Source organism: Callionymus lyra, chromosome 4 (genome assembly GCF_982586985.1).
Source record: "Callionymus lyra chromosome 4, fCalLyr1.hap1.1, whole genome shotgun sequence".
In the NCBI taxonomy this organism is placed as follows: Eukaryota; Metazoa; Chordata; class Actinopteri; order Syngnathiformes; family Callionymidae; genus Callionymus; species Callionymus lyra.
Genome location: NC_141821.1, coordinates 10,130,317 through 10,150,241, shown reverse-complemented (window position 1 = coordinate 10,150,241; position 19,925 = coordinate 10,130,317). Strand labels below are relative to the sequence as shown.

The 19,925-nt window shown below is 38.2% G+C and overlaps 3 protein-coding genes across 6 annotated transcripts in view; all 3 read left to right on the top strand.

The window, feature by feature from the left end:
- adamtsl3 (ADAMTS like 3) overlaps positions 1-8,217 on the top strand; it is a 43,401-nt gene extending 35,184 nt beyond the window's left edge. For 3 of the 4 annotated variants that reach the window (XM_087788693.1, XM_087788690.1, XM_087788694.1), the window contains 11 exons: positions 470-599; positions 702-900; positions 964-1,143; positions 1,208-1,361; positions 3,443-4,283; positions 4,348-4,475; positions 4,552-4,612; positions 5,274-5,466; positions 6,424-6,515; positions 6,660-6,880; positions 7,557-8,217. In XM_087788693.1, the coding sequence (XP_087644819.1) occupies positions 470-599; positions 702-900; positions 964-1,143; positions 1,208-1,361; positions 3,443-4,283; positions 4,348-4,475; positions 4,552-4,612; positions 5,274-5,466; positions 6,424-6,515; positions 6,660-6,880; positions 7,557-7,666 (2,309 nt within the window). In that variant the 3' untranslated portion in view covers positions 7,667-8,217. The remainder of the gene's footprint in view (positions 1-469; positions 600-701; positions 901-963; positions 1,144-1,207; positions 1,362-3,442; positions 4,284-4,347; positions 4,476-4,551; positions 4,613-5,273; positions 5,467-6,423; positions 6,516-6,659; positions 6,881-7,556) is intronic. The other variant, XM_087788692.1, reaches the window with a different exon arrangement.
- A 528-nt stretch (positions 8,218-8,745) lies between these two features.
- larp7 (La ribonucleoprotein 7, transcriptional regulator) lies at positions 8,746-15,261 on the top strand. Its single transcript, XM_087788684.1, has 13 exons — positions 8,746-8,848; positions 9,262-9,458; positions 9,534-9,634; positions 9,703-9,786; positions 10,460-10,624; positions 10,704-10,806; positions 11,525-11,794; positions 11,858-11,966; positions 12,035-12,165; positions 13,204-13,301; positions 13,361-13,520; positions 13,592-13,683; positions 15,060-15,261. Exons 2-13 carry the CDS (start codon positions 9,263-9,265, stop codon positions 15,135-15,137), a joined length of 1,587 nt encoding a protein of 528 aa, XP_087644810.1. The 5' UTR covers positions 8,746-8,848; position 9,262; the 3' UTR covers positions 15,138-15,261.
- A 2,304-nt stretch (positions 15,262-17,565) lies between these two features.
- The window catches only part of LOC148081711 (collagen alpha-1(XXV) chain-like), a 76,220-nt gene continuing 73,860 nt past the window's right edge, over positions 17,566-19,925 (top strand). The window contains exons 1-2 of the mRNA XM_087788355.1: positions 17,566-17,878; positions 17,972-18,047. Of these exons, the coding sequence (XP_087644481.1) occupies positions 17,678-17,878; positions 17,972-18,047 (277 nt within the window). The 5' untranslated portion in view covers positions 17,566-17,677. The remainder of the gene's footprint in view (positions 17,879-17,971; positions 18,048-19,925) is intronic.

The following is a 19,925-nucleotide window of genomic DNA, read 5'->3' as shown; positions in this document are numbered from 1 at the left end:
ACATACACTTATAACATACACAGATACACTTATAAGATATACACTTACACTTATAACATATAGATAAATATGTTTATAACATAAACACATACACTCATAACAAATACACACACATACATATATAACATTAAACATACACTTACACACACATACACTTATAACATATGGATAAATAAATTTATCACATAAACACATACACTTATAACATATACAAAAACACACTTATAACATATATACAGATACACTTATAACAGATAGATAAATACATTTATAACATAAACAAATACATCTATAACAAATACACAAACACACACATATATAACATATACAAATAAACTTATAACATATACACACATACACTTGTAACATGCACACACATAAATATAAATTATACACATACACTTATAACACATGTAACATACATACACGCACAAATTCTCACACATAACTAGGTGCTGATGTCGCTCAGGTGTGCAGGAGTCCGTGATCGTGTGTGTGAACCAGCAGACAGAAGAAGAGACGTCGCTCACACACTGCTTGAAGTCTCAACGTCCCCCTCTACTGGTCCAGAACTGCAGCACACAACCCTGCCCCCCCAGGTCCTGCAACACACGTTAAAATCCTCGTCCTCAACGTCTACACCACAACGGTGTGTAGAAGAGTCAGCGAGGGTGTCTACAGTGTGTGGTGTGTGTTTGCAGGTGGGTCACAGGAACATGGACTTCCTGCTCGGCTTCCTGTGGATCGGGCCTGACGAGTCGCACCGTGGTCTGCTCCAGGAAGGACGACCTCGTCGAGGTTCTGGATAATGAAGCCTGTCCAGGCAACAAACCGGCTTCGGTCCAGGTCTGCAACCGCCTGGACTGCCCGGCAGGCTGGGACGCAGGCGACTGGCAGCAGGTGAGGCCCGGCAGTCCAACGGAACCAGCTGAATCTTTCTGACCAGAACTTGTGCTGCCGCAGTGTTCCCAGAGCTGTGGTGGGGGGCTTCAGGTAAGACAGGCGGTCTGTCGACAGAGACTCGCCGACGGTCGTGTTCTAGACCGGGCCGGTTCCTCGTGTACTCCCAAGAGTCCCGCCACCCAGCAGACCTGCTCCCGCCACGAGTGCCCCCCCGAGTGGCTCCCAGCCGACTGGACCGAGGTGAGGATCGATCGGGTGTTTGTTTGTAAGAGTCCGGATCAGTGAAGCTCTTCTCGCCTCCTAGTGTTCCGTGACGTGTGGAGTTGGCGTGCAGAGACGGCAGCTCGTCTGCAGGAGACTTGGAAACGCCGGAAGCTACGAAGTCCTGGATCTCGACGATTGTTCCACGACGGTTCGACCGGTCGATGCAAGGCCGTGTTCCCAGAGACCGTGTAATGGTGAGTGTAGAGGGCGGAGCTACGAAAACACTAGTGTATGAAGAAAACCCTCAGTCCTGACGTCATAACACTGAGGTGTCGAACTCCACCTCACAAGTGGCCAAAATCCTTTAAAGGGCACCTAATGTAAAAACTCAACTCTCCTGACTTATGTCACAAGTCTTTAAAATGCAGTAGTTCATTCAACATGACGTTGCTCCGTTTTTAAGTAATTACTTAATAAAGTTCTCGTCTGAAATCTTGCCAAACGAGATCACGTTTAAATTCAAATAATAAAACATTCTGACATCACTCTGGTGCAGGTGTCCTCCCCTAGAAGCCCTGAAAAAGTAGCTACATGTTAATAAACAAAATAAATATTTATGTAAATATGGTGAGAGTTATTTCTGCCTTTATGTGTTTTTGTAACGGGAGTTTTAGGGGTGAGTTAAATATTTACGAGAGTCCTTGAATGCCACTCGTGTTTTTGTGACCAATCAGAGCAGAGTGGGCGTGGTTGCTTTGACAAGACTTCTTCTCAGCCAAAACGGCGCATTTTAAGTAGGCGGGGCTTAAACATATTTTCTAATGTAAATATATTTATTAAATGAGAGTTTTGTGCAAAATGAAAGATACTGATGAGTATAATAGAGTATAATAGAGGTCCTAGAACTATTTAAGACACACTTAAATCAACACATTAGGTGCCCTTTAACCGTTTCCTGATGACCTTGCAGCAAGCCTCAATTGATAGTTCAACCAAAATTCAAACTTCACTCATAAGGCAGGTGTTTGCGTCGTAACTTAACATCACTAACAAAGGTGACGTCGCACTGCAGTGAAACCATTGTTCGTTCAGGTTTCTCCAGTGGGGAGCCGCACTTAAATCGAGTGTTCAACTTTATGCTGAATAAATGAAACGCATTAGTTGTGAACCTTAAGTCGAAAACATTTTCAGACAGAAAAACTAGTTCAACAGAATATTCAGTGCACATATGTTCACCATGTTGTAATAAAAACAAGATTAACTTGGGACCGGACATGTTTAAATCTCAGCCCAGACGGCTGAACAAGGTAAACATTCGCTAATTAGCATCATATCGTGTTGCATTATGTTTGGAGAAGTGGTTTGGATCTTTGAAGAATGTTGAATCCATCTTAAAAGGGATTTAATTCGACTATTTGAAGACTTTGGAGTTTGATTTGTGAGTGGTAAACAACGGTTGTTTTTGCGAACGAGGATAAGTGCCTTCGTGACGCTTTTCGTTTCCTGGAATTAGAGCTTTTTAATGTGATACATATTGAAAATTTACGACACAAAGAAAGCCAGGGACGGCAGAATGTGAAATGGATGTAAGAAAAGAGAAAAAAACAAGTTATTAAATAAGATAAATACGAAAGAGAACGATATGAAAGGTTCAATATACGCCGATGATGTCATCATGTGTAGCACAGACTGATGTTGGCATCGTTGCTAAAGCAAACTTCACAAATCTAGTAGAATAACAGACGCGACTAAGCTTGCGTTGTAGGTGTTGATTGTGTTTTAATCAATGACCCATTAATAAACAGGAGTATTCTACTCTATGCATATGTGTGACGCCCCCTAGAGGCTGTCACTATGTGTAACCACTTGAGGACTTACCATCTATATAAGGCCTGTTCTTCCTCAAATGTCAATATTTAAGTCTCAGGGCTAATCATTTGCTTTCCACCTACCTTTGCATGCATTCGTAGAACCTCGGTTACAAAACTGTTTTTTTTTTACTTCATGCATGCTCTGCCCTCTGTCGCTATGGCTTACACCATACATACCATACTTGTGGTAACTGAGACAAGCTTTAGACACAACCTTTTGTCTGTAATACTGATATTTTGAGGGAGGTGAGGCCTATATATAGGGCCGGCCTGACCCCGTCCCCCTGATGGCTAGTGAGTGCATTGATCTTTCTAGGCAGGTAGCCCATAACGACATCCTGTAGAGGGCAGAGCACCCATGAAGTAGAGTAGCGATCACCAAATTGTCGTGGGCCATAAACGATTACCCATGAAAGAACTACTTTGAATGAAGATGTGTGACGTTGTCTTCTCCTCTGTGGCAGATCTAATGAGGACCACACCATCCATCCTTGCGCAGAAAAAACTCTTCGTTCAACTGCTGAAGGTGAAAAAGGTCCATTTAGTCGTAGGAGGCTTCGGCTACTTGCTGCCGTCCACCACTGTGGTACTCCGGTGTCCCACACGCCACTTCCTGAAGAGTCACGTCCGCTGGCTGAAGGACGGAAAGCCCCTGCTGAGTCGTCCACACTTGTATGTCACCTCGATGGGGAACGTGAAGATCCATCAGGCCCGTGCGTCTGACAGCGGAGTGTACACTTGTGTAGCGGGACCTGAACAGGAACATTTGGTGGTTCAGATCCTTGGAAACAAGCGAAAACTGTCGTTACCAAAGATAAAAGTCAGAGGAGGCCTGAAACCGGGACCATCTACGAGCTATTCTCCAGAGCAGTTCCACCAGTACGACCCCGTGGTGGATCATCTGAGGCACAAACATGAAAAATCAGACGTCGTACAAAAGTCTCTTTTTAGCAAAAAGTCTTCTCCCTCGGTGTTAGTGATCGACTGTGCCCGGCTGGATGACGTGGTCAAGAGGTTCTCTGGAGGACAGCAAGGGTGGCAGTTACTTCAGAGCGACAGCCATACATCAGCCTTGAGAGCTCCTGGAGTGTCTCAGTCTCCCACAGACTCACCAAACCTTCAGGGGTCTCACAGCTCCTCGGTGGCCCTGCATGGACACAAGTCAGGGTTGATCGTCCATGTCGGTGGTCCGGTGGTGCTGCAGGAGCCGGTTGCTAGTTTGGAAATAAGATGCGAGTCACTGGGAGACGCAGAGACGTCTGTTACGTGGACGAGGGACGGGAGGCAGCTGGTTCAGACGAGCAGGTATACACGGCAGGTGTGACGATGGATCCTGAAAAGAGAGTTATATTTGTGTGGTCACTTGTAGAGTGGAGCTGCTCAAATCTGGAGCCTTGAGGATCCGGACCCCCGACCAGTCAGACGAGGGTCTGTACACCTGCACCACCAAGAGCCTTCACGGGTCAGCGTCTCTTTCCTCTGCGCTGCAGGTGTCAGGTGAGTCCAGCTCACCTGAGCCACGACAAGAACATAAACGTGACCTGCTTGTGACTCCAAGTTGATATTTTCACAGGAAAAAAGTGCGATGGAGAGAGTTGCCACGAGAAATGTCCGGCTGAACACTGCCCCTACAGGTGAATGAGGTTACTACATGGGACTGAACTTGTTCTTGGGTCAGGAGGGTTTTGTATTGTACATCAGTGCCATCAGAATGTTATTTAATCAATGAATTGTACATTGAAAAGGTTAAATTGAACCCTTGTGTTATCTCTGGGTCAAGGTGACCCGGTGGCCCATAAACAATTTTTATCCCTTGCGTTGCCTCTGGGTCTAGGGATACCACAAACACTTTTGTTTCAGGGCCACCGGCTAGTAGACTTTTGAATTCAATCTACACATGTTAGTGTATTAAAGTGCTACCAGACAATATGGAATTTAAAAGTAGGTAAGTAAGAAAGTAATTTGTATTTCTATAGCAGTTTCCAGACCACACAAAGCGCTTAAAAAATCAAAACAATATTCAATAAAATTAAATAAAGGCTACAAATTAAGATATATTTAATTAAGAACATTTATTTTTGGGATATTAGAATTAGAATATTAAACTCTACATGTAAAATAATAAAAAAAAAAGATTTTTAAAATATTTCGTTATTTTATTTACTTATTTAAAAAAATAATAAACACATTTATTTTAGATTAAATTATAAAAAAAAAACAATGACATGCTTAAAAAACATTTTTAAATTCTATAAAAATTGTCAAAACTCTGACGGCACTGATGTACTCCCATAGGTTGCATGCAGATCCCTGGAGTCTGTGTTCGGCCTCTTGTGGCGACGGAGTCCAGAGCAGAAGAGTTCGGTGCCTGAAGGACTCGTCTGAGGTGAAACTGCATCACTGCTCCAGCTCGGGGAAGAAACCTCCTCACACCCGGAACTGTTTCCTGAAGCCATGTTTTAGATGGACCACAAGCCAACGGGGGCCGGTAAGACAGTTAACACTCATACCTTATTCTATATGTGTTGTAACAAAGTAATAATTAGCTTAAATAAACTTCAGCCTTTTTCCTGCAATACTTCATTTCACCGCTAGGTAGAATTCTCTTTACACGTTGTGTGGTTGGTGTAAGGGTTGAATATCCCACCTTAATTTAGCAACAAAGATAATTAAAAAAAACATAGAATTTACAATAAAAATATTGGATTAAAATAAAAATATGTACGTAAAAACGAACTTTAACTTTAACTTCCTCAAACTATATAGTAGGAAAAACAACTGCAAAAATAAATCCTAATAATAGGTTAAATAGATGATGATTCTCAATCTCACTTTCTATTTTCTATTTCAATATTGCTTTTTTGAACATTTATTTTCTAATGTTAATTTAAGCTGACACTATTATTTTATTTAATAACATATGTTTTAATCCAAACAAGTTTGTTGTAGATTTGGATAATATAAAAATATACAAGGTGCAAAAGACAAATTTAAAAATACTTAATAGGCTTTATATCTATTCTGTAAAACACCTTTTGACTGAAAATGTCCAAAATTGCTGTTCAATAATGTCACAGAATGTTTACCTTTCTGATCAAGTGGCTCAAAAAAACAAAAAACATTTGCTTTATAATTAAATTAAACTAAATATTTGATTTGTTTCTTGCTTTAAAGGATATACTTTGCCAGGAATCATTTAAATTATTACATGTATTTGGAAAAAAGAGACAAAAACATTTTTGGAAATAAAAAATGTCATTAGTTTATTATAAGCTTAGTGTTTGTATTACTTTTAATACTTATGTGGAATATTTTTTGCCATATTACTAACAAAAACAGGGCAAGAACTCTCAAGGTCACAATTGAATAGTGGCGACAACATTTTGATGTTTGTTTCTTCGCTCTAATCACCTCAAATTATTATTATTTTTATGTTGTTTTCTAGTGTTTAGGAACATGTTCTCCACACCGGAACGTGTTCTGTCAGCATGCAAACGGAACCCGCGTCTCATCCAGGATGTGTTTAGGACTGAACAGGTAGTTAAAAGTACTTTTTTGAATGATGTTCTTTGTCGGGACCTGATTTTTTGTTGTCTATCTGTGTACCATCCTCTGCTCTCTCCCTTGTCCTGATGATTTTTTTGTCCCTTTTATCTGTTCTCATGGTTTCTCTGACGCCAGATTGCACTCTCCGAAGAACTGTTCCTCTGGCGGCTGCTCCGCCTCGTGGGACGTGGGACCCTGGACTCAGTGCACGGCTACCTGTGGTCGTCACGGTTTCCAGTCTCGTCCAGTGACCTGCGTGGACCAGGAGGACGGGAAGTCGCTGCCTGACCCGCAGTGCTCGCTCCAGCTCCGCCCTCGTAGCTGGCAGCGCTGTAACGTCCAGTCTTGTGGTCAAGGTGAGACGAGGAAAGAGGAAAATATTATATTTATGTAATATTGAATGTTGGATTTATCATTTCAAATAGTGACACTTTTTCTTATTGAAATGTTGTTGTTTTTATAAGCATTTTATTTTTATTTTTTTTATAATTTTATTTTATAATATGTATAATAGAAGCTAAAATAGATTTATTTAAAATAATTAAATTAAATTCATAATGTTATTTCAAAAGGTTTGATTTAATTATATTTTGTAATAATTTAATTACATATAGAGTTCTTATTACACAAATAAATACATTTTCTAAATGCAATACATTTTAATTTGTAGGCTTTTTAAGTCAATATAAAAATATTGCTATCATAGTACCATCTTATCAGACTAATCTAATCGAGCACTGATTCATTCGCTTTTAAATTCAAGCTTTAAAACTATCATTGGTTGCAAATGGATAAAATCTTTCCATTGACTCGCCAGTGATTCTATGTCGTCACGTGATCATCTGCCTGTCGCGTGATTGGCTGAAATTTCTATCACGTAGTTCTTTACTTTTTTTTATACCGTCTGGTGTCACTATAAAAATGTTTATATTGAATTTAAAAGACTACACAATAAAAAAAAGGTGAAGTAAATTATCAGATTTAAAAATTAATCTCTAACACAAATGAAAGAAACTGATTTTTTTTTTTCAGCAGGCAAATGTCAGGACAGCACCCGCTATTGCGAGAAGGTCCGGCAGCTGGACCTTTGCTCGCTGCCCCAGTTTCAGACTCGCTGCTGCCAGTCGTGCCATAACACATGAGAAGATCCAGAAAAAAGGTCATCAACCGTCTGGTCAAAGATCCTGGAGTTTTTTTTTTGTTTACTCTTTAAAGAAGGTGTCTGAGGATGATGTCATTCTTCTGCTTCCTAAAGGTCCTGAAACACGATAGATACTGACACTGAAAACTCTAAGAACAAGAAAGATCACTTTGAATCCTGAATCTGGACGTTGATCCAAAGATCTGAACCATCGAAGAACTGTTGCACATGTTTATAATTAGATGAAATGTTATTAACTCCTGGACTCACTCTAGAAAACATCTGACATGATTTTTGATGTTTGTGTTGCACTAAGCGACAACTTTTGCACTCATCTTTCGTCCAAGTGTTTTTTTATTTTATTTATGTATTTTGGCTCGAAAATTCAAGAAACGTTGTTCGTTTCTTCAACCACTTTGTGATGTTTCCAACTCCAACAAAACCATCACAAACCTGCCTTTTCAGTTTGTAGATATTTGTTTTTATTTATTTGTGTGTCTTTGTACATGTCATGGTTCTACCTGCTGGTGAAATAAAGCTGAAAAGATTGAATTCATGGGTGTGTGTCTAAATATTATTATAGGGTTTTTATATGAGATTTTAAATTAAAAAGTGATAGAAAATACAATACAATAGTATATTTTTAAATATTTGTCTTGATTTTATGACTTCATTTTACACTTTTACACCGTTTTTTTTTGGCCAAAACTTGGTCAGATGCAGGATGGATGTGGATTCAATTCAAGATATTATGCTTTATAAATTAAAGAATAAAGTAGTTCAGCTCAAATCCACTACTTCTTACTTATTAATATAATAAAAGTGGCCATAAACCTTAAAATATTTATATATTTCTTTATTGGAAGACGAGAAATAATAAACCAAAATAACTTTTTTTATTATTTAATGAAGCGTTAGATAAACATGGAGAAACGATAACGATTACGATTAATAAGATTTAAGCTCTATATTTCTCATTAAATAAAAAATAAGAAATAGTTTATTTTCTTTTTCCGCGTTTATCTTGAAACGAGATACCGGATGTGGTCCGTGTTTTATGACGTCACGTGGCGACGTCATCTCCGCGTCGACGATGCAAACTATTAGCACTTAGCCGTGTAGTTTGTTTATCAAGCAATATCCCGTGGAGTCGAATCCTCTTCTATCTTTCTTCATATTTCAAGTAAGTTACATATTCTACAAACGTTCGTGCACGTTTATTTCAACGTCTTGCTGAGGAATAATGCATGTATTTTTAAAAACGATGTTCCCCGCGAACTGTGTTGACTTCAAATACTGTTGCGAAATAAGTATTTACAAGTTATTTTGTAATGGCATTTTAAAAGTAAAACTAGTGTCTTTTATTTTTACAAGTTTAATTCCGACAGGTTTATCTGCATGTCTCACTATATTATATAAAACAACTTTTTTTAGTCTCTACATTCAAAGATTTCTTTTTTTTTTAGTTGGACTTTAATAATCTAAAAATCTAAATGAAGATGTATCCATGTTGCAAATATCCATTGCTTCTCTTTCAGTATTTTTTCATGTGTTATGTGGGTTTCGATCACTTTCATTCACATGTCTCTCTTCCAGAATGATTGACAGCGAGTCCGGGGCTGGAGAAAGCAGGATTTCAAACGCTAAGCAAGAAGACACTGAGAAGAAGAAGCGGTCGAGGGTGAAGCAACTGCTCGGAGACGTCAAAAAGCAGGTGGAGTTCTGGTTCGGGGACGTGAACCTTCACAAGGACAGGTTTCTAAGACGACTCATTGACGATTCAAGTGATGGATGTGAGTAACGTATAGTAGATCAGTGAAGTTGTGATTTATTTATTCTAAAAAGCGATGGTTTTGTTTGTGTTGCAGATGTTGATCTCTCCTTGCTGGCCAGTTTTAATCGGATGAAGAAGCTCACAAGTGACACCAAGCTGATCGCCAGAGCCCTGAAGAACTCATCCGTTGTTGAAGTAACTTGAAGAGAAAAACACTTGTTGTATAACTTCATACATTGACTGTTGAGTGTGTATCGTTGCAGGTGAATTTGGAAGGAGATAAAGTTAGAAGACAGTTTCCTATCGGAGCAGAACCAGAGGATGTGGACAGTCGCACGGTTTATGTGGTAAATACTATTTTTAATAATAAACTTTTTCAACTCGCTATTAAATAGTGGCTCAATGTTTTTCCATGTCATTAGTTGTTCTCAGTTATTTACTGTAGATGGAATAATTTATTAAATAGTTACTCCTTTGTCACTTTCATGCGTAAAGACACTTTAGTGTATAATTAATAATTCATTTGTTTAAAGCAATGGTAAAAACAGAATGAGTGTGCTTAATACCACTAAAGTTAAGCCCTTTTGCAAATAGAACTGCTTCCCTATTTATTTAGATAAAATCATTGATATGAACATGTATGTTTTTCTGCTTATTTTTCACATTTCCCGGGGGCCAAATCCAGGCCGACAAGTCTTTCATCTTCTGGATGGTTGGCTTCAAATAAGAGTAAAACTGATGGTGAAGGAACTTTTGGGGGAATATTTAGTGGAGGAAAAAATTGAGATGGATCATGTCTGACTCATAATTCCTATTAAAACTACTTGGTTCAACCCTTGACAAAGATTGCTAGAAGTTTTTTGGCCCCTCGTGTGATTGAATGTGACACTATTCTTCGATGGGTTTTTAGGCAACGCAAAATTCGTATTTTTGATGATTTTTATTATATTTTCACATTTTACAAAGTATTTAATTGGCCAATATTTCTTTAAAAACTATCCTTTATTCTCTTTAATAAAGGAACTTCTACCAAAGGATGTCGACCACGGCTGGATGGAGCGAGTGTTTAGCAAGTGTGGTAACGTGGTTTACATTAGCATCCCCAGATACAAGTCCACGTGCGACACAAAGGGTTTTGCCTTCGTAGAGTTTGAGACTCTGGAGCAAGCAAAGAAAGCCATTGAGGTGAAAGTTTGGTACCATTTTTTTTAATGTCATTTTAATTTAAAATGTTTCTAAAACATTGGGGTTTTGTGATAAATAGATGCTGAACAACCCTCCTGAAGATGCTCCTAGAAAACCTGGGATCTTCCCTAAAACCAAGGGTCGGAAAACCCTTGATTTGCAAGCTGACGATCCAACACCAGGTGAGAATGTTTGATAGAACGTTGTTGTAAGTTTTTCATTAGAAAAATAAATTATATGGAGGTATATCAGTGCTATCAGAGTATTTTAGGGTTTAAGTTAACATCTTAAATGTTAAATGTTTAATTGAAATGTTGTCTGTTATTTAAGCATTGAATTGTTTTTTGAATAATTTAATTCAATAATTTCTATTTTCAAAGGTTCAATTAGTTTTATTGTATAAATTAATGATTAAAATGATTATATTAAAAATTAATTACCGGTAGTTGATTCATCTTACTCCGATAATAAAAGATTATTTTTTTTACAATATATAATATACATACTAACAATATTATATTGCATTTAAAAAGGCTATCAATGAGTAAATATTGATTTGTCTTTTTCTTTTTGAGTTATTTGAATTAGAGTATCAAACTCTGTATTTTTTGATTAAATTAAACTTTTAATTATTTGAAAATATATTGTAAAAAAAAAAAAAGATGTTCAATCCTTTAATAAGGAAATTATTTCATTAAATTATATTAAAAAAAATTCAATGGTTAAGAAACCAAATTGTAGTTAAAACATTCAAAGTTTCATTATTTTAAATGTCACATTCAAATATTAAAAAAAAAATTGTCTCAAAAAAATTCCATATTGTTCATGCACTTACCTAACACTTATTGTTAAGTGCAGGTAACTTTACAGTTGGTTTAATTCATTGTTTGATGTCTGAAGGCGAGGAGGACGAGAAGAAAAAAAAGAAGAAAAGGAAGAAGAAGGATGCAGCAGAAGCTCAGGAAGTAAACCAGACGCCCGATAAGTCCGATGTTCCTGAGGAAAAGAAGGATTCGGTGGCGGCAGAAGAAGAGGAGAGCATGGATGAGAAGAGGGATGATAAGCCTACTGAGAAAAAGAGACGGAGGTCTGAGGCAGCCGTGGAGTCTGAGGGAGAGGTTCCGAGGAAGATGAGGAAGACGGATGAAAGTGAGGAAGAAGAAAAGAACGGTAGGTTTAGATTGAAAGAATCTGCTTATATTTGCTCAGCTAAAGCTCTGATGGTCTTACCAGACTCGCATGGAGACGACTCGGCGTTAAAAGCAAAGAGGAAGAGGAACAAGAAGCACAAAGAAAAGCTCAAGATCGGAGAGGAGGTCATTCCTCTGAGGGTTCTGTCCAAGTGAGAACAGACCGGAAGGTTCCGCTCCCGAACCAGATGGAACCTTGACTTGTTGTTTCTGCACCCAGAAAAGAGTGGCTGCGGTTAAAGGACGAGTACCTCAACCTACAGAGGAGCAGCATGGCCTCCCTGAAGAAGTGCATCACGAAGATCCATCACAAGAAGCAGGAAGTATCCACGGAGACTTCTGAAGAAACATGTGAGTTCCAACTAAATCTGCTGAAGTTTTTACTAGAAAGTAAATCACTGTTCATCCATCTGTGAGCTCTACTTCTTTTTCCTCATAATTTACTACCACTTGTACTGCTGCTGCCAATATAACGTCTACTGTTACTACGTGTGTATTACAACAAAATATACTGAGACGATTATCATTAAAATCTCCATCTCCAGGGTAACAATGATGAATTATACTATATATATATATATATATATATATATAAGTAAGTAAGTAATTTTTATTTATATAGCGCTTTTCCAGACCAGGGTCACAAAGCGCAATATTCAATAAAGTATATACTTTAAAGGTCAAGATAAGGTCAAGATAAAACTGATAACACAACAGGAGTTCCAGAAAATCAATATATATATATATATATAGAGTTTGTATTGTCAAGAATCTGGAGAATCAGATATTGCGACAAAGGGTCAACGATACGATATATCGTGATAGTGTAGTAACAAGGATATAAGTCTAGTATTGTTGAGTACTTGACTCTGGTGTTGCAGAATTAAGACACAAAGTCGTAACTGCTTTCATTTGTTTTGAAACCAAAATATCTCCAAAGATCAGCTTTAATAGCTGCTGGAGTCACTGTATCCTCTTGTCCTCAGTAATTGCCGGGATCTCGCTGGATCTCATTGTTCCTTCTGCTTTGAGGTCATAATAACTGCTGCCATCTAGTGGAAGTTTAATTACCACACAAAAAAAACAATAAGTGAATATAAGCATGTAAATTCTAAGTAAAAAATATTGAATGATTTAATTTTAAACACTTAATTAAATTGATAAAACATGAAAAAACTATGTTAAAAAATAAAATGCTATTTTAAGCTAAATTTAAAAAATGGATAGTCGTGTCAAGTGGAAAAAAAACGCTTATATACGCCCTAGTAATTAATTAAAAGTTGACGCCTCTAACAAAAGTTATCTTGTGACTACAGACATGTTAAATCTCATTATGAGTAGAATTCCATCCATCTTTAACTGTGTGAATCTGATTTATGTTTCTTCTAGCGGTGGCTGAAGAGCAGAAGCAGGGACCTCAGTTCACCAGCGGGGTCATCGTGAAGATCGCAGACATCAAGCCGCTGCCCAGCAGGAAAGCCATCAAAGTGAGTGTCACTCAAACACGTGTTCCCTTCATGACGCTGACATGTCGGTGTCGACGCAGGAGCGTCTGAGTCTAATCTCTCCGGTGGCGTACGTCGACCTGCTGGAGGGCGACCTGGACGGCCACGTCCGCTTCAAGACCCCGGAGGAGGCGGCTTCTGTGGTCAAAGCCGGCTCCGAGCTGAAGGAGGAGCTCGGCTGGAAGGTGGAGATCCTCTCAGGTAAGAAACTCTCGCAGTGAAAGTCTCTCGTGTTGGTGTCGCTGCTTGAGTTTGAATCTGTGGTTTCCAAGGCGACCATGAACAGAGATACTGGCAGAAGATTCTGGTGGATCGTCAAGTCAAACTCAATCGACCGCGGGAGAAGCGACGCGGCACAGAGAAGGTAAAGTTAATTTAACATCTCCCTCAGTCACCTATAGTCACTTAAGTCAAGTCACTTAAAGTCAAGAGATGCTCATGATGATGTGTTTAAGATAAGAAACCCAGATTATGGATGAAAGGCAATATAAGTTATACTGGAAGTTTGTTTCTTCTCCTTCACTAAACACAAATGATTACTAGTGTGTTTAAGCTAGTATCTGGTGATACCAACGTGTCACGATACAGAGGCAACAATACGATTTATCATGATACTGTAGTAACAAGTATATATTTGTAGTATTGTGGAGTACTTGACTCTGGTGTTGCAGAATCTAAAGACCACATGACTCTTGACGAAGTCGTGACTGTTTTCATTTGTTTTCAAACCAAAATATGTCCAAACGTCAGCTTTAAAAGCTGCTGGAGTCACTGTATCGTCTCGTCCTCAGTCATCACCAGAATTTACAGACCACATGACTCTTGACGAAGTCGTGACTGTTTTCATTTGTTTTCAACCAATATATGTCCAAACATCAGCTTTATAAGCTGCTGGAGTCACTGTATCCTCTCGTCCTCAGTCATCACCAGAATTTACAGACCACATGACTCTTGACGAAGTCGTGACTGTTTTCATTTGTTTTCAAACCAATGTATGTCCAAACATCAGCTTTATAATCTGCTGGAGTCACTGTATCCTCTCGTCCTCAGTCATCACCAGAATTTACAGACCACATGACTCTTGACGAAGTCGTGACTGTTTTTATTTGTTTTCAACCAATATATGTCCAAACATCAGCTTTATAAGCTGCTGGAGTCACTGTATCCTCTCGTCCTCAGTCATCACCAGAATTTACAGACCACATGACTCTTGACGAAGTCGTGACTGTTTTTATTTGTTTTCAACCAATATATGTCCAAACATCAGCTTTATAAGCTGCTGGAGTCACTGTATCCTCTCGTCCTCAGTCATCACCAGAATTTACAGACCACATGACTCTTGACGAAGTCATGACTGTTTTCATTTGTTTTCAAACCAAAATATGTCCAAACATCAGCTTTAAAAGCTGCTGGAGTCACTGTATCCTCTCGTCATGTCACCTGATTCCATTGATCCTTTATGACTGCCGCCATCTAGTGGTCTAGTTTGATTACAACACAAAAATGAACACTTTTTTATTCAAACTTAATAAAAATATAAACCATCAGAGTATGTGAAAGCCATAAAAACATTAAAGTGATGCAGCGCTGTTGAATATCGATACTGTCTTGTTAACACGTTTTTTTTTCACTTCAAATGGCCATCTAAAAGATTTCGTGTGATTAAGTTTGAGTTTACGTTTTACATCAAATATTTCTGCACGTGAAGGTCATGGTATTAAAGTTATGTTTTCACTGCAGCTCATCTCCAAAGCAGAGAAGATCATCGTTGCTCGGGCAGCAGAGGCCAACAAACACATCCGCTTCTCTGAAGACTGACATTTCAAAGGTTTTATTTTTTTGTCTTTTGTCTTATTTTTTAATGGACACTGTGTGAATGTTGATGTTCTTGTTTTTAAATGTGAAATGTTTCTTTTTTTAAATAAATTGTTTTTATTTTCAATGTGACTGTGAAATGAAAATGTTAAAATGCCAGCACGACAATCAGAAGTTGTTTTTGGTTTCTAGTGTGTTGAAAGTTGTTGATTCCATAATCAGGTGAGTAGAAGAGATTGAGATGTTGAAAGCAAATGTCAAAATCCATCTCGCGGAAAAATAAAGGTTATTATTCATCTTTAAAACTTGAAATTTTAGACAAGAGTGACTTGAAGTTACACTTCAAACCGAATCTTGTATACAACGGCAATATTCAAAATGTCCACTAGATGGTGCCAAATACGTTTCGTCAGTAAACGAGGAGGATTTAAAGTATTATGTAACTTAATAAAATGCGCTTGAATTTCTATTGTAACTTGAGGTTCGTTAGAAGCTTTGATCATTAATGTTCTTTGTTTTTACTTTTAAAATGTTCTCTATAAATACTAATTACTTACTTTTGGAAGTAGCTTTTTCTAACAAAGCACACGTTTGGATGAAACGAGCCACTTTCTTGAAGCTCCAACACATTTAAAATCTTTACTGCTAACGTTGGCTTGTTATAATTAAGTTATAATAATAGATAATTTTCAAAATGTGTCCAATGTCGGTTATTGGCAGGTAATTACTTTTTAAAATAAAAAAGTGAACAAGATTTCTTTAGAATAAAACTGATCTGAGTTCTATTTCTCTCCACTACACACGAGAACCATGGTCTCAGACTCGGATGGTTGGAGTTCAGAGCCAGAGATGGTTTCAGGGCAAAAGGGGCCAACGACTGCAACCAACCGCCGAAGTGATCCCGAAACCACAAATCCCGAGAAACCGCTTGTTTTTTGGCTCCGCAGTGGAATCCTGTGAGAAATGATGAAAACGACGATGAAGTCGCTCCTGGAACCTTCGGTCGGACGAAGAATGTGTCGCCGTCGATTATTCCGTTTGGGATTTGAACACGAAGGAAGCCACGTATTGAATGAGCTGATGAGCAGGATTTGATGAGCGTTTGACAATCATAGATAACATTCTATTACAAGAACGACTGTTTATAAACCTGCTCACTGAACTGGTTAATGTTCACAGTCTAACATGAAACATGTTCATACGCAGCATATTAAGACAAGAAGTACATGTGAAAAAAAACAAGAATCTAAATCAATAAAATAGGTTTAAATAAAGAACAAATTAGTTAATAATCGTTAAGAAGTACACATGTTAAAATGACAAAAACAATAATTAAATTAATAAAATTGCGATAGAAATAAATTAAGTTTAAAAACGATATAACACGTAAATAATTATTTAATATTAACAAATCCATAGATCTCATAAGACAAAGAACATTTATTAAAAACAATGATGATTGAATAAATAAAATAGTTCCAAAAATGATCATAGGTTAATAACAAATCATACATTTAAATAAATGCAAGTGTATAGAAGACAATTAACATCTAAGCTTGGTACATTTTTTATATTTAATTAAAAAAGATTAATTTATTTTATGCAATTATAAAATAAATTCAATTCATAATCTCGATATTAATAAAACACTAAATTCAATTACTCAATAAAAGAACATCAACCTTTTCAATATATAAATTAATTCAATTATTAATATTTAAAAAAAAAAAAAGGTTTAAAAAGCACGAGAAGATAGTTTCAATATTTGAAATGTTAAATCCAACCATTCAAATACTTAAGACTTACACTTATCTTTATTGCTATTTTTTTTTTTTAGCAAATTAGCAATTGCAACATCAGACATTTTTATTTGTTCAGGCTTTTCCTTGATTTTCTGAAACTCCTGTTGTGTTATCAGTTTTATCTTGATCTTTAAAGTATATACTTTATTGAATATTGTTTTGATTGTTTAAGCGCTTTGTGACCCTGGTCTGGAAAAGCGCTCTATAAATAAAAATTACTTACTTACATGAAAAAATAAAATCGTAAACATAAATAAAAAAAAAATCTAAACAAAAAACAGTAATTAGTAAATGAAGGTATATACGTTTAAATGAAGATTTATATCATATCTTCTCTAGTGAAACTTTTCAAAATCCTAAACATTTACAAATGAAAATGTTGACAGAAAAGGGGGCGTGGCCTCCATCCTAAGGGTGGGGATCTCGAGTGAAGTGGGGGGTGAGGAGGAGGGAGGGGGGGGGAGGTAGAGTTGCGTGCACCGGCAGCTGCCTCCACACGCGCGCTCCCGACACCTTCACTTCTGCACGTTATTCACGCGTTCAAGCCGCCGAGCGGAGCAACAAGTTTGCAGCTTGACGTCGCCTCGCAGAACCACGTCCGCCCCCCCCACCTTTCTCGCTCTCTCTCCCCCCTCTCTCTCTCTCTCTCTCGCTCTCTCCCCCGCGCTCCCGCACGCACCAGGCGCGCGCCCGCCAGCAGCACAGCCCGCGGGAGAAGCTCCGGCATCATCTGCGGACAAGATGGATCCACAAGTCAAGCGACAGTCCTGGCGCGCAACGCTGGTCCAGGTCTTCTGGTCCTTCTGCTCCGTGGCCTCGCTCGCCTTCTGCGTCCTGCTGAGCATCAACGCCGCGGACCTGCGGCACCAGGTCCTGGACCTGCAGCGAGGATCGGACCTGGACTCCGTGATCCAGCAGCGAGTGACGGAGCTCCTGTCTCAGGTGAGTTTCTTCTTCTTCTTCTTCTTCTTCTTCTTCTTCTTCTCCTCGCGCGCGCAGGTGCGACACACGTGCGTGAACTCTGCTCTGTTTCAGAAGCAGCACTCTTACGAACACCTGGTGAAGATCCGCGCCGCGCGACAGACCTCACCTGAGTGCAGCTGCCCGCCAGGTGAGTGCCGTTAAACTTAAGAGACGCTTTTGCTGAGCCGAGATGTTGCGCGAAGTTCGCCCGCGGGACCAGCAGGGGGCGACACACGCGCTCCCGCCGCCGCTGCTGCTGATGCTGCTGCTGGGAGCGCGTGATTGACAGGTGCCGCTCGTCAAAAGCCAATGACGTCACCGGGGTTAAGAGCTTCTCCGATTGGTCCATTTTTTTTTTTTTTAGAAACGAGCTTAAGGACAACTCTTGACATCTTTATTTCCCACGAGAAAATGTGAAAAAAAAACCTCAAGACAATATTAAATAAAAACAACACAAAATCATACAGTAAATTGAGGATGAAAACAAATATAACTTAGTAAAAAAAACACTAGTATACATCATTCATTCATTCATTTTCAACCGCTTTATCTCGGGGAGACTGGAGTCTATCCCAGTATCATAGGGCGAGAGACAGGGGACACCCTGGACAGGACACCAGTTTGTCTCAGGGCACAAGAAGACAGACAACCATTCACACACACACTCATACATACAGACAATTTCCCAAAGGTCTCAATCAACCACTGTATGTTTTTTGACTGTGGGAGGAAACCGGAGTGCCCGGAGTAAACCCACGCAACACTGGGAGAACATACACACTCCACATAGAAAAGTTGCCTCGGCCTGGAATTGAACCAGCAACCTTCTTACGAGTATTCATCAAACAATGTTAAATATATATATATATATACAACAACAAAAAACTTTAGTACAAGACAATAAACATAAGTAACATAATTGTACACACTACAGAAGTACAGCAGGGAGATAAACACACGTGTTGGAATTAAAAATGTTGTATTTTCTAAAACATGTATCAGAAAGAGAGGAGCAACAGTTTCTCTCCTTCCTGCGGCGCAGATGTATAGACGTAAACAAACATGGTGTAAACATTTCCTGTTGTCGTATTTACTCGTTAAATGAATGATTGTATCGTCTGTCGTAGTAAGTAAGTGAGTAATGGTTATGTCTAGAGTATTTATCACATTCATTCACTTGATGGGTCAGAGTTGTGGGTTCAAATTCAGCAAATCCAGGTCTTGAACCTTTGCTCAATGGAACCTTTGCTCGGACGACACAAGTTATGAGAAATGTCTCCTGGACTAGAGCAGGGAAACGTGTATGTGTGTGTGGCCCTCGTGAGGTCAAAGGTCATGTACAAATTAAGATTTTGTATTTCTATTAGTCATTACTAGTTTCTAAGGGATTTTATTTTTAGGACTCTGTATTTATTGTCCATCAAAGTGACTATAAATACAACAACGTTTGGAAATATTATTTTTATATACATTTATATATCACTTATAAATCAGGTCAAATAAAAGTTAAATCAAATAATAATTTTAGCAAATTGATTGATTTTATAATTTAAATTTGATACTTTTTGCCTATTCATTTTAGCTGGACGGCCCCTCAGGACGGCCACTATAGTGAATGTGGCCCCTGGAGAAAATGTAATTTCCCTTCACTGGTCTAGACCCAAATATTCAAGACATGGACTCTTGAGTATCTTAGTGTCGTCACAAGATTGAATAGTTGAATAAAACATTACATATTTTTTTAAACTGAATCTCTTTTTTATTAAAAAATAACCTTCTTAAAGCATTAAATCAAAATACATTTTTAAACAATTTTAATAAATACTTTCTATTGTGAGGTTGATATTTTAAATGCATTAATAATAATAATAATAATAATAACAATAGTCAATAATAATAATATTAAATACTTTATCGATCTCTGTAGAGAAATTCACATTCTTAGCAGCGCCGGTTAAAAATAAACACGTCTAAAAATAACAGTATATATAATAATAATAATAATAATAATATTAAATACTTTATC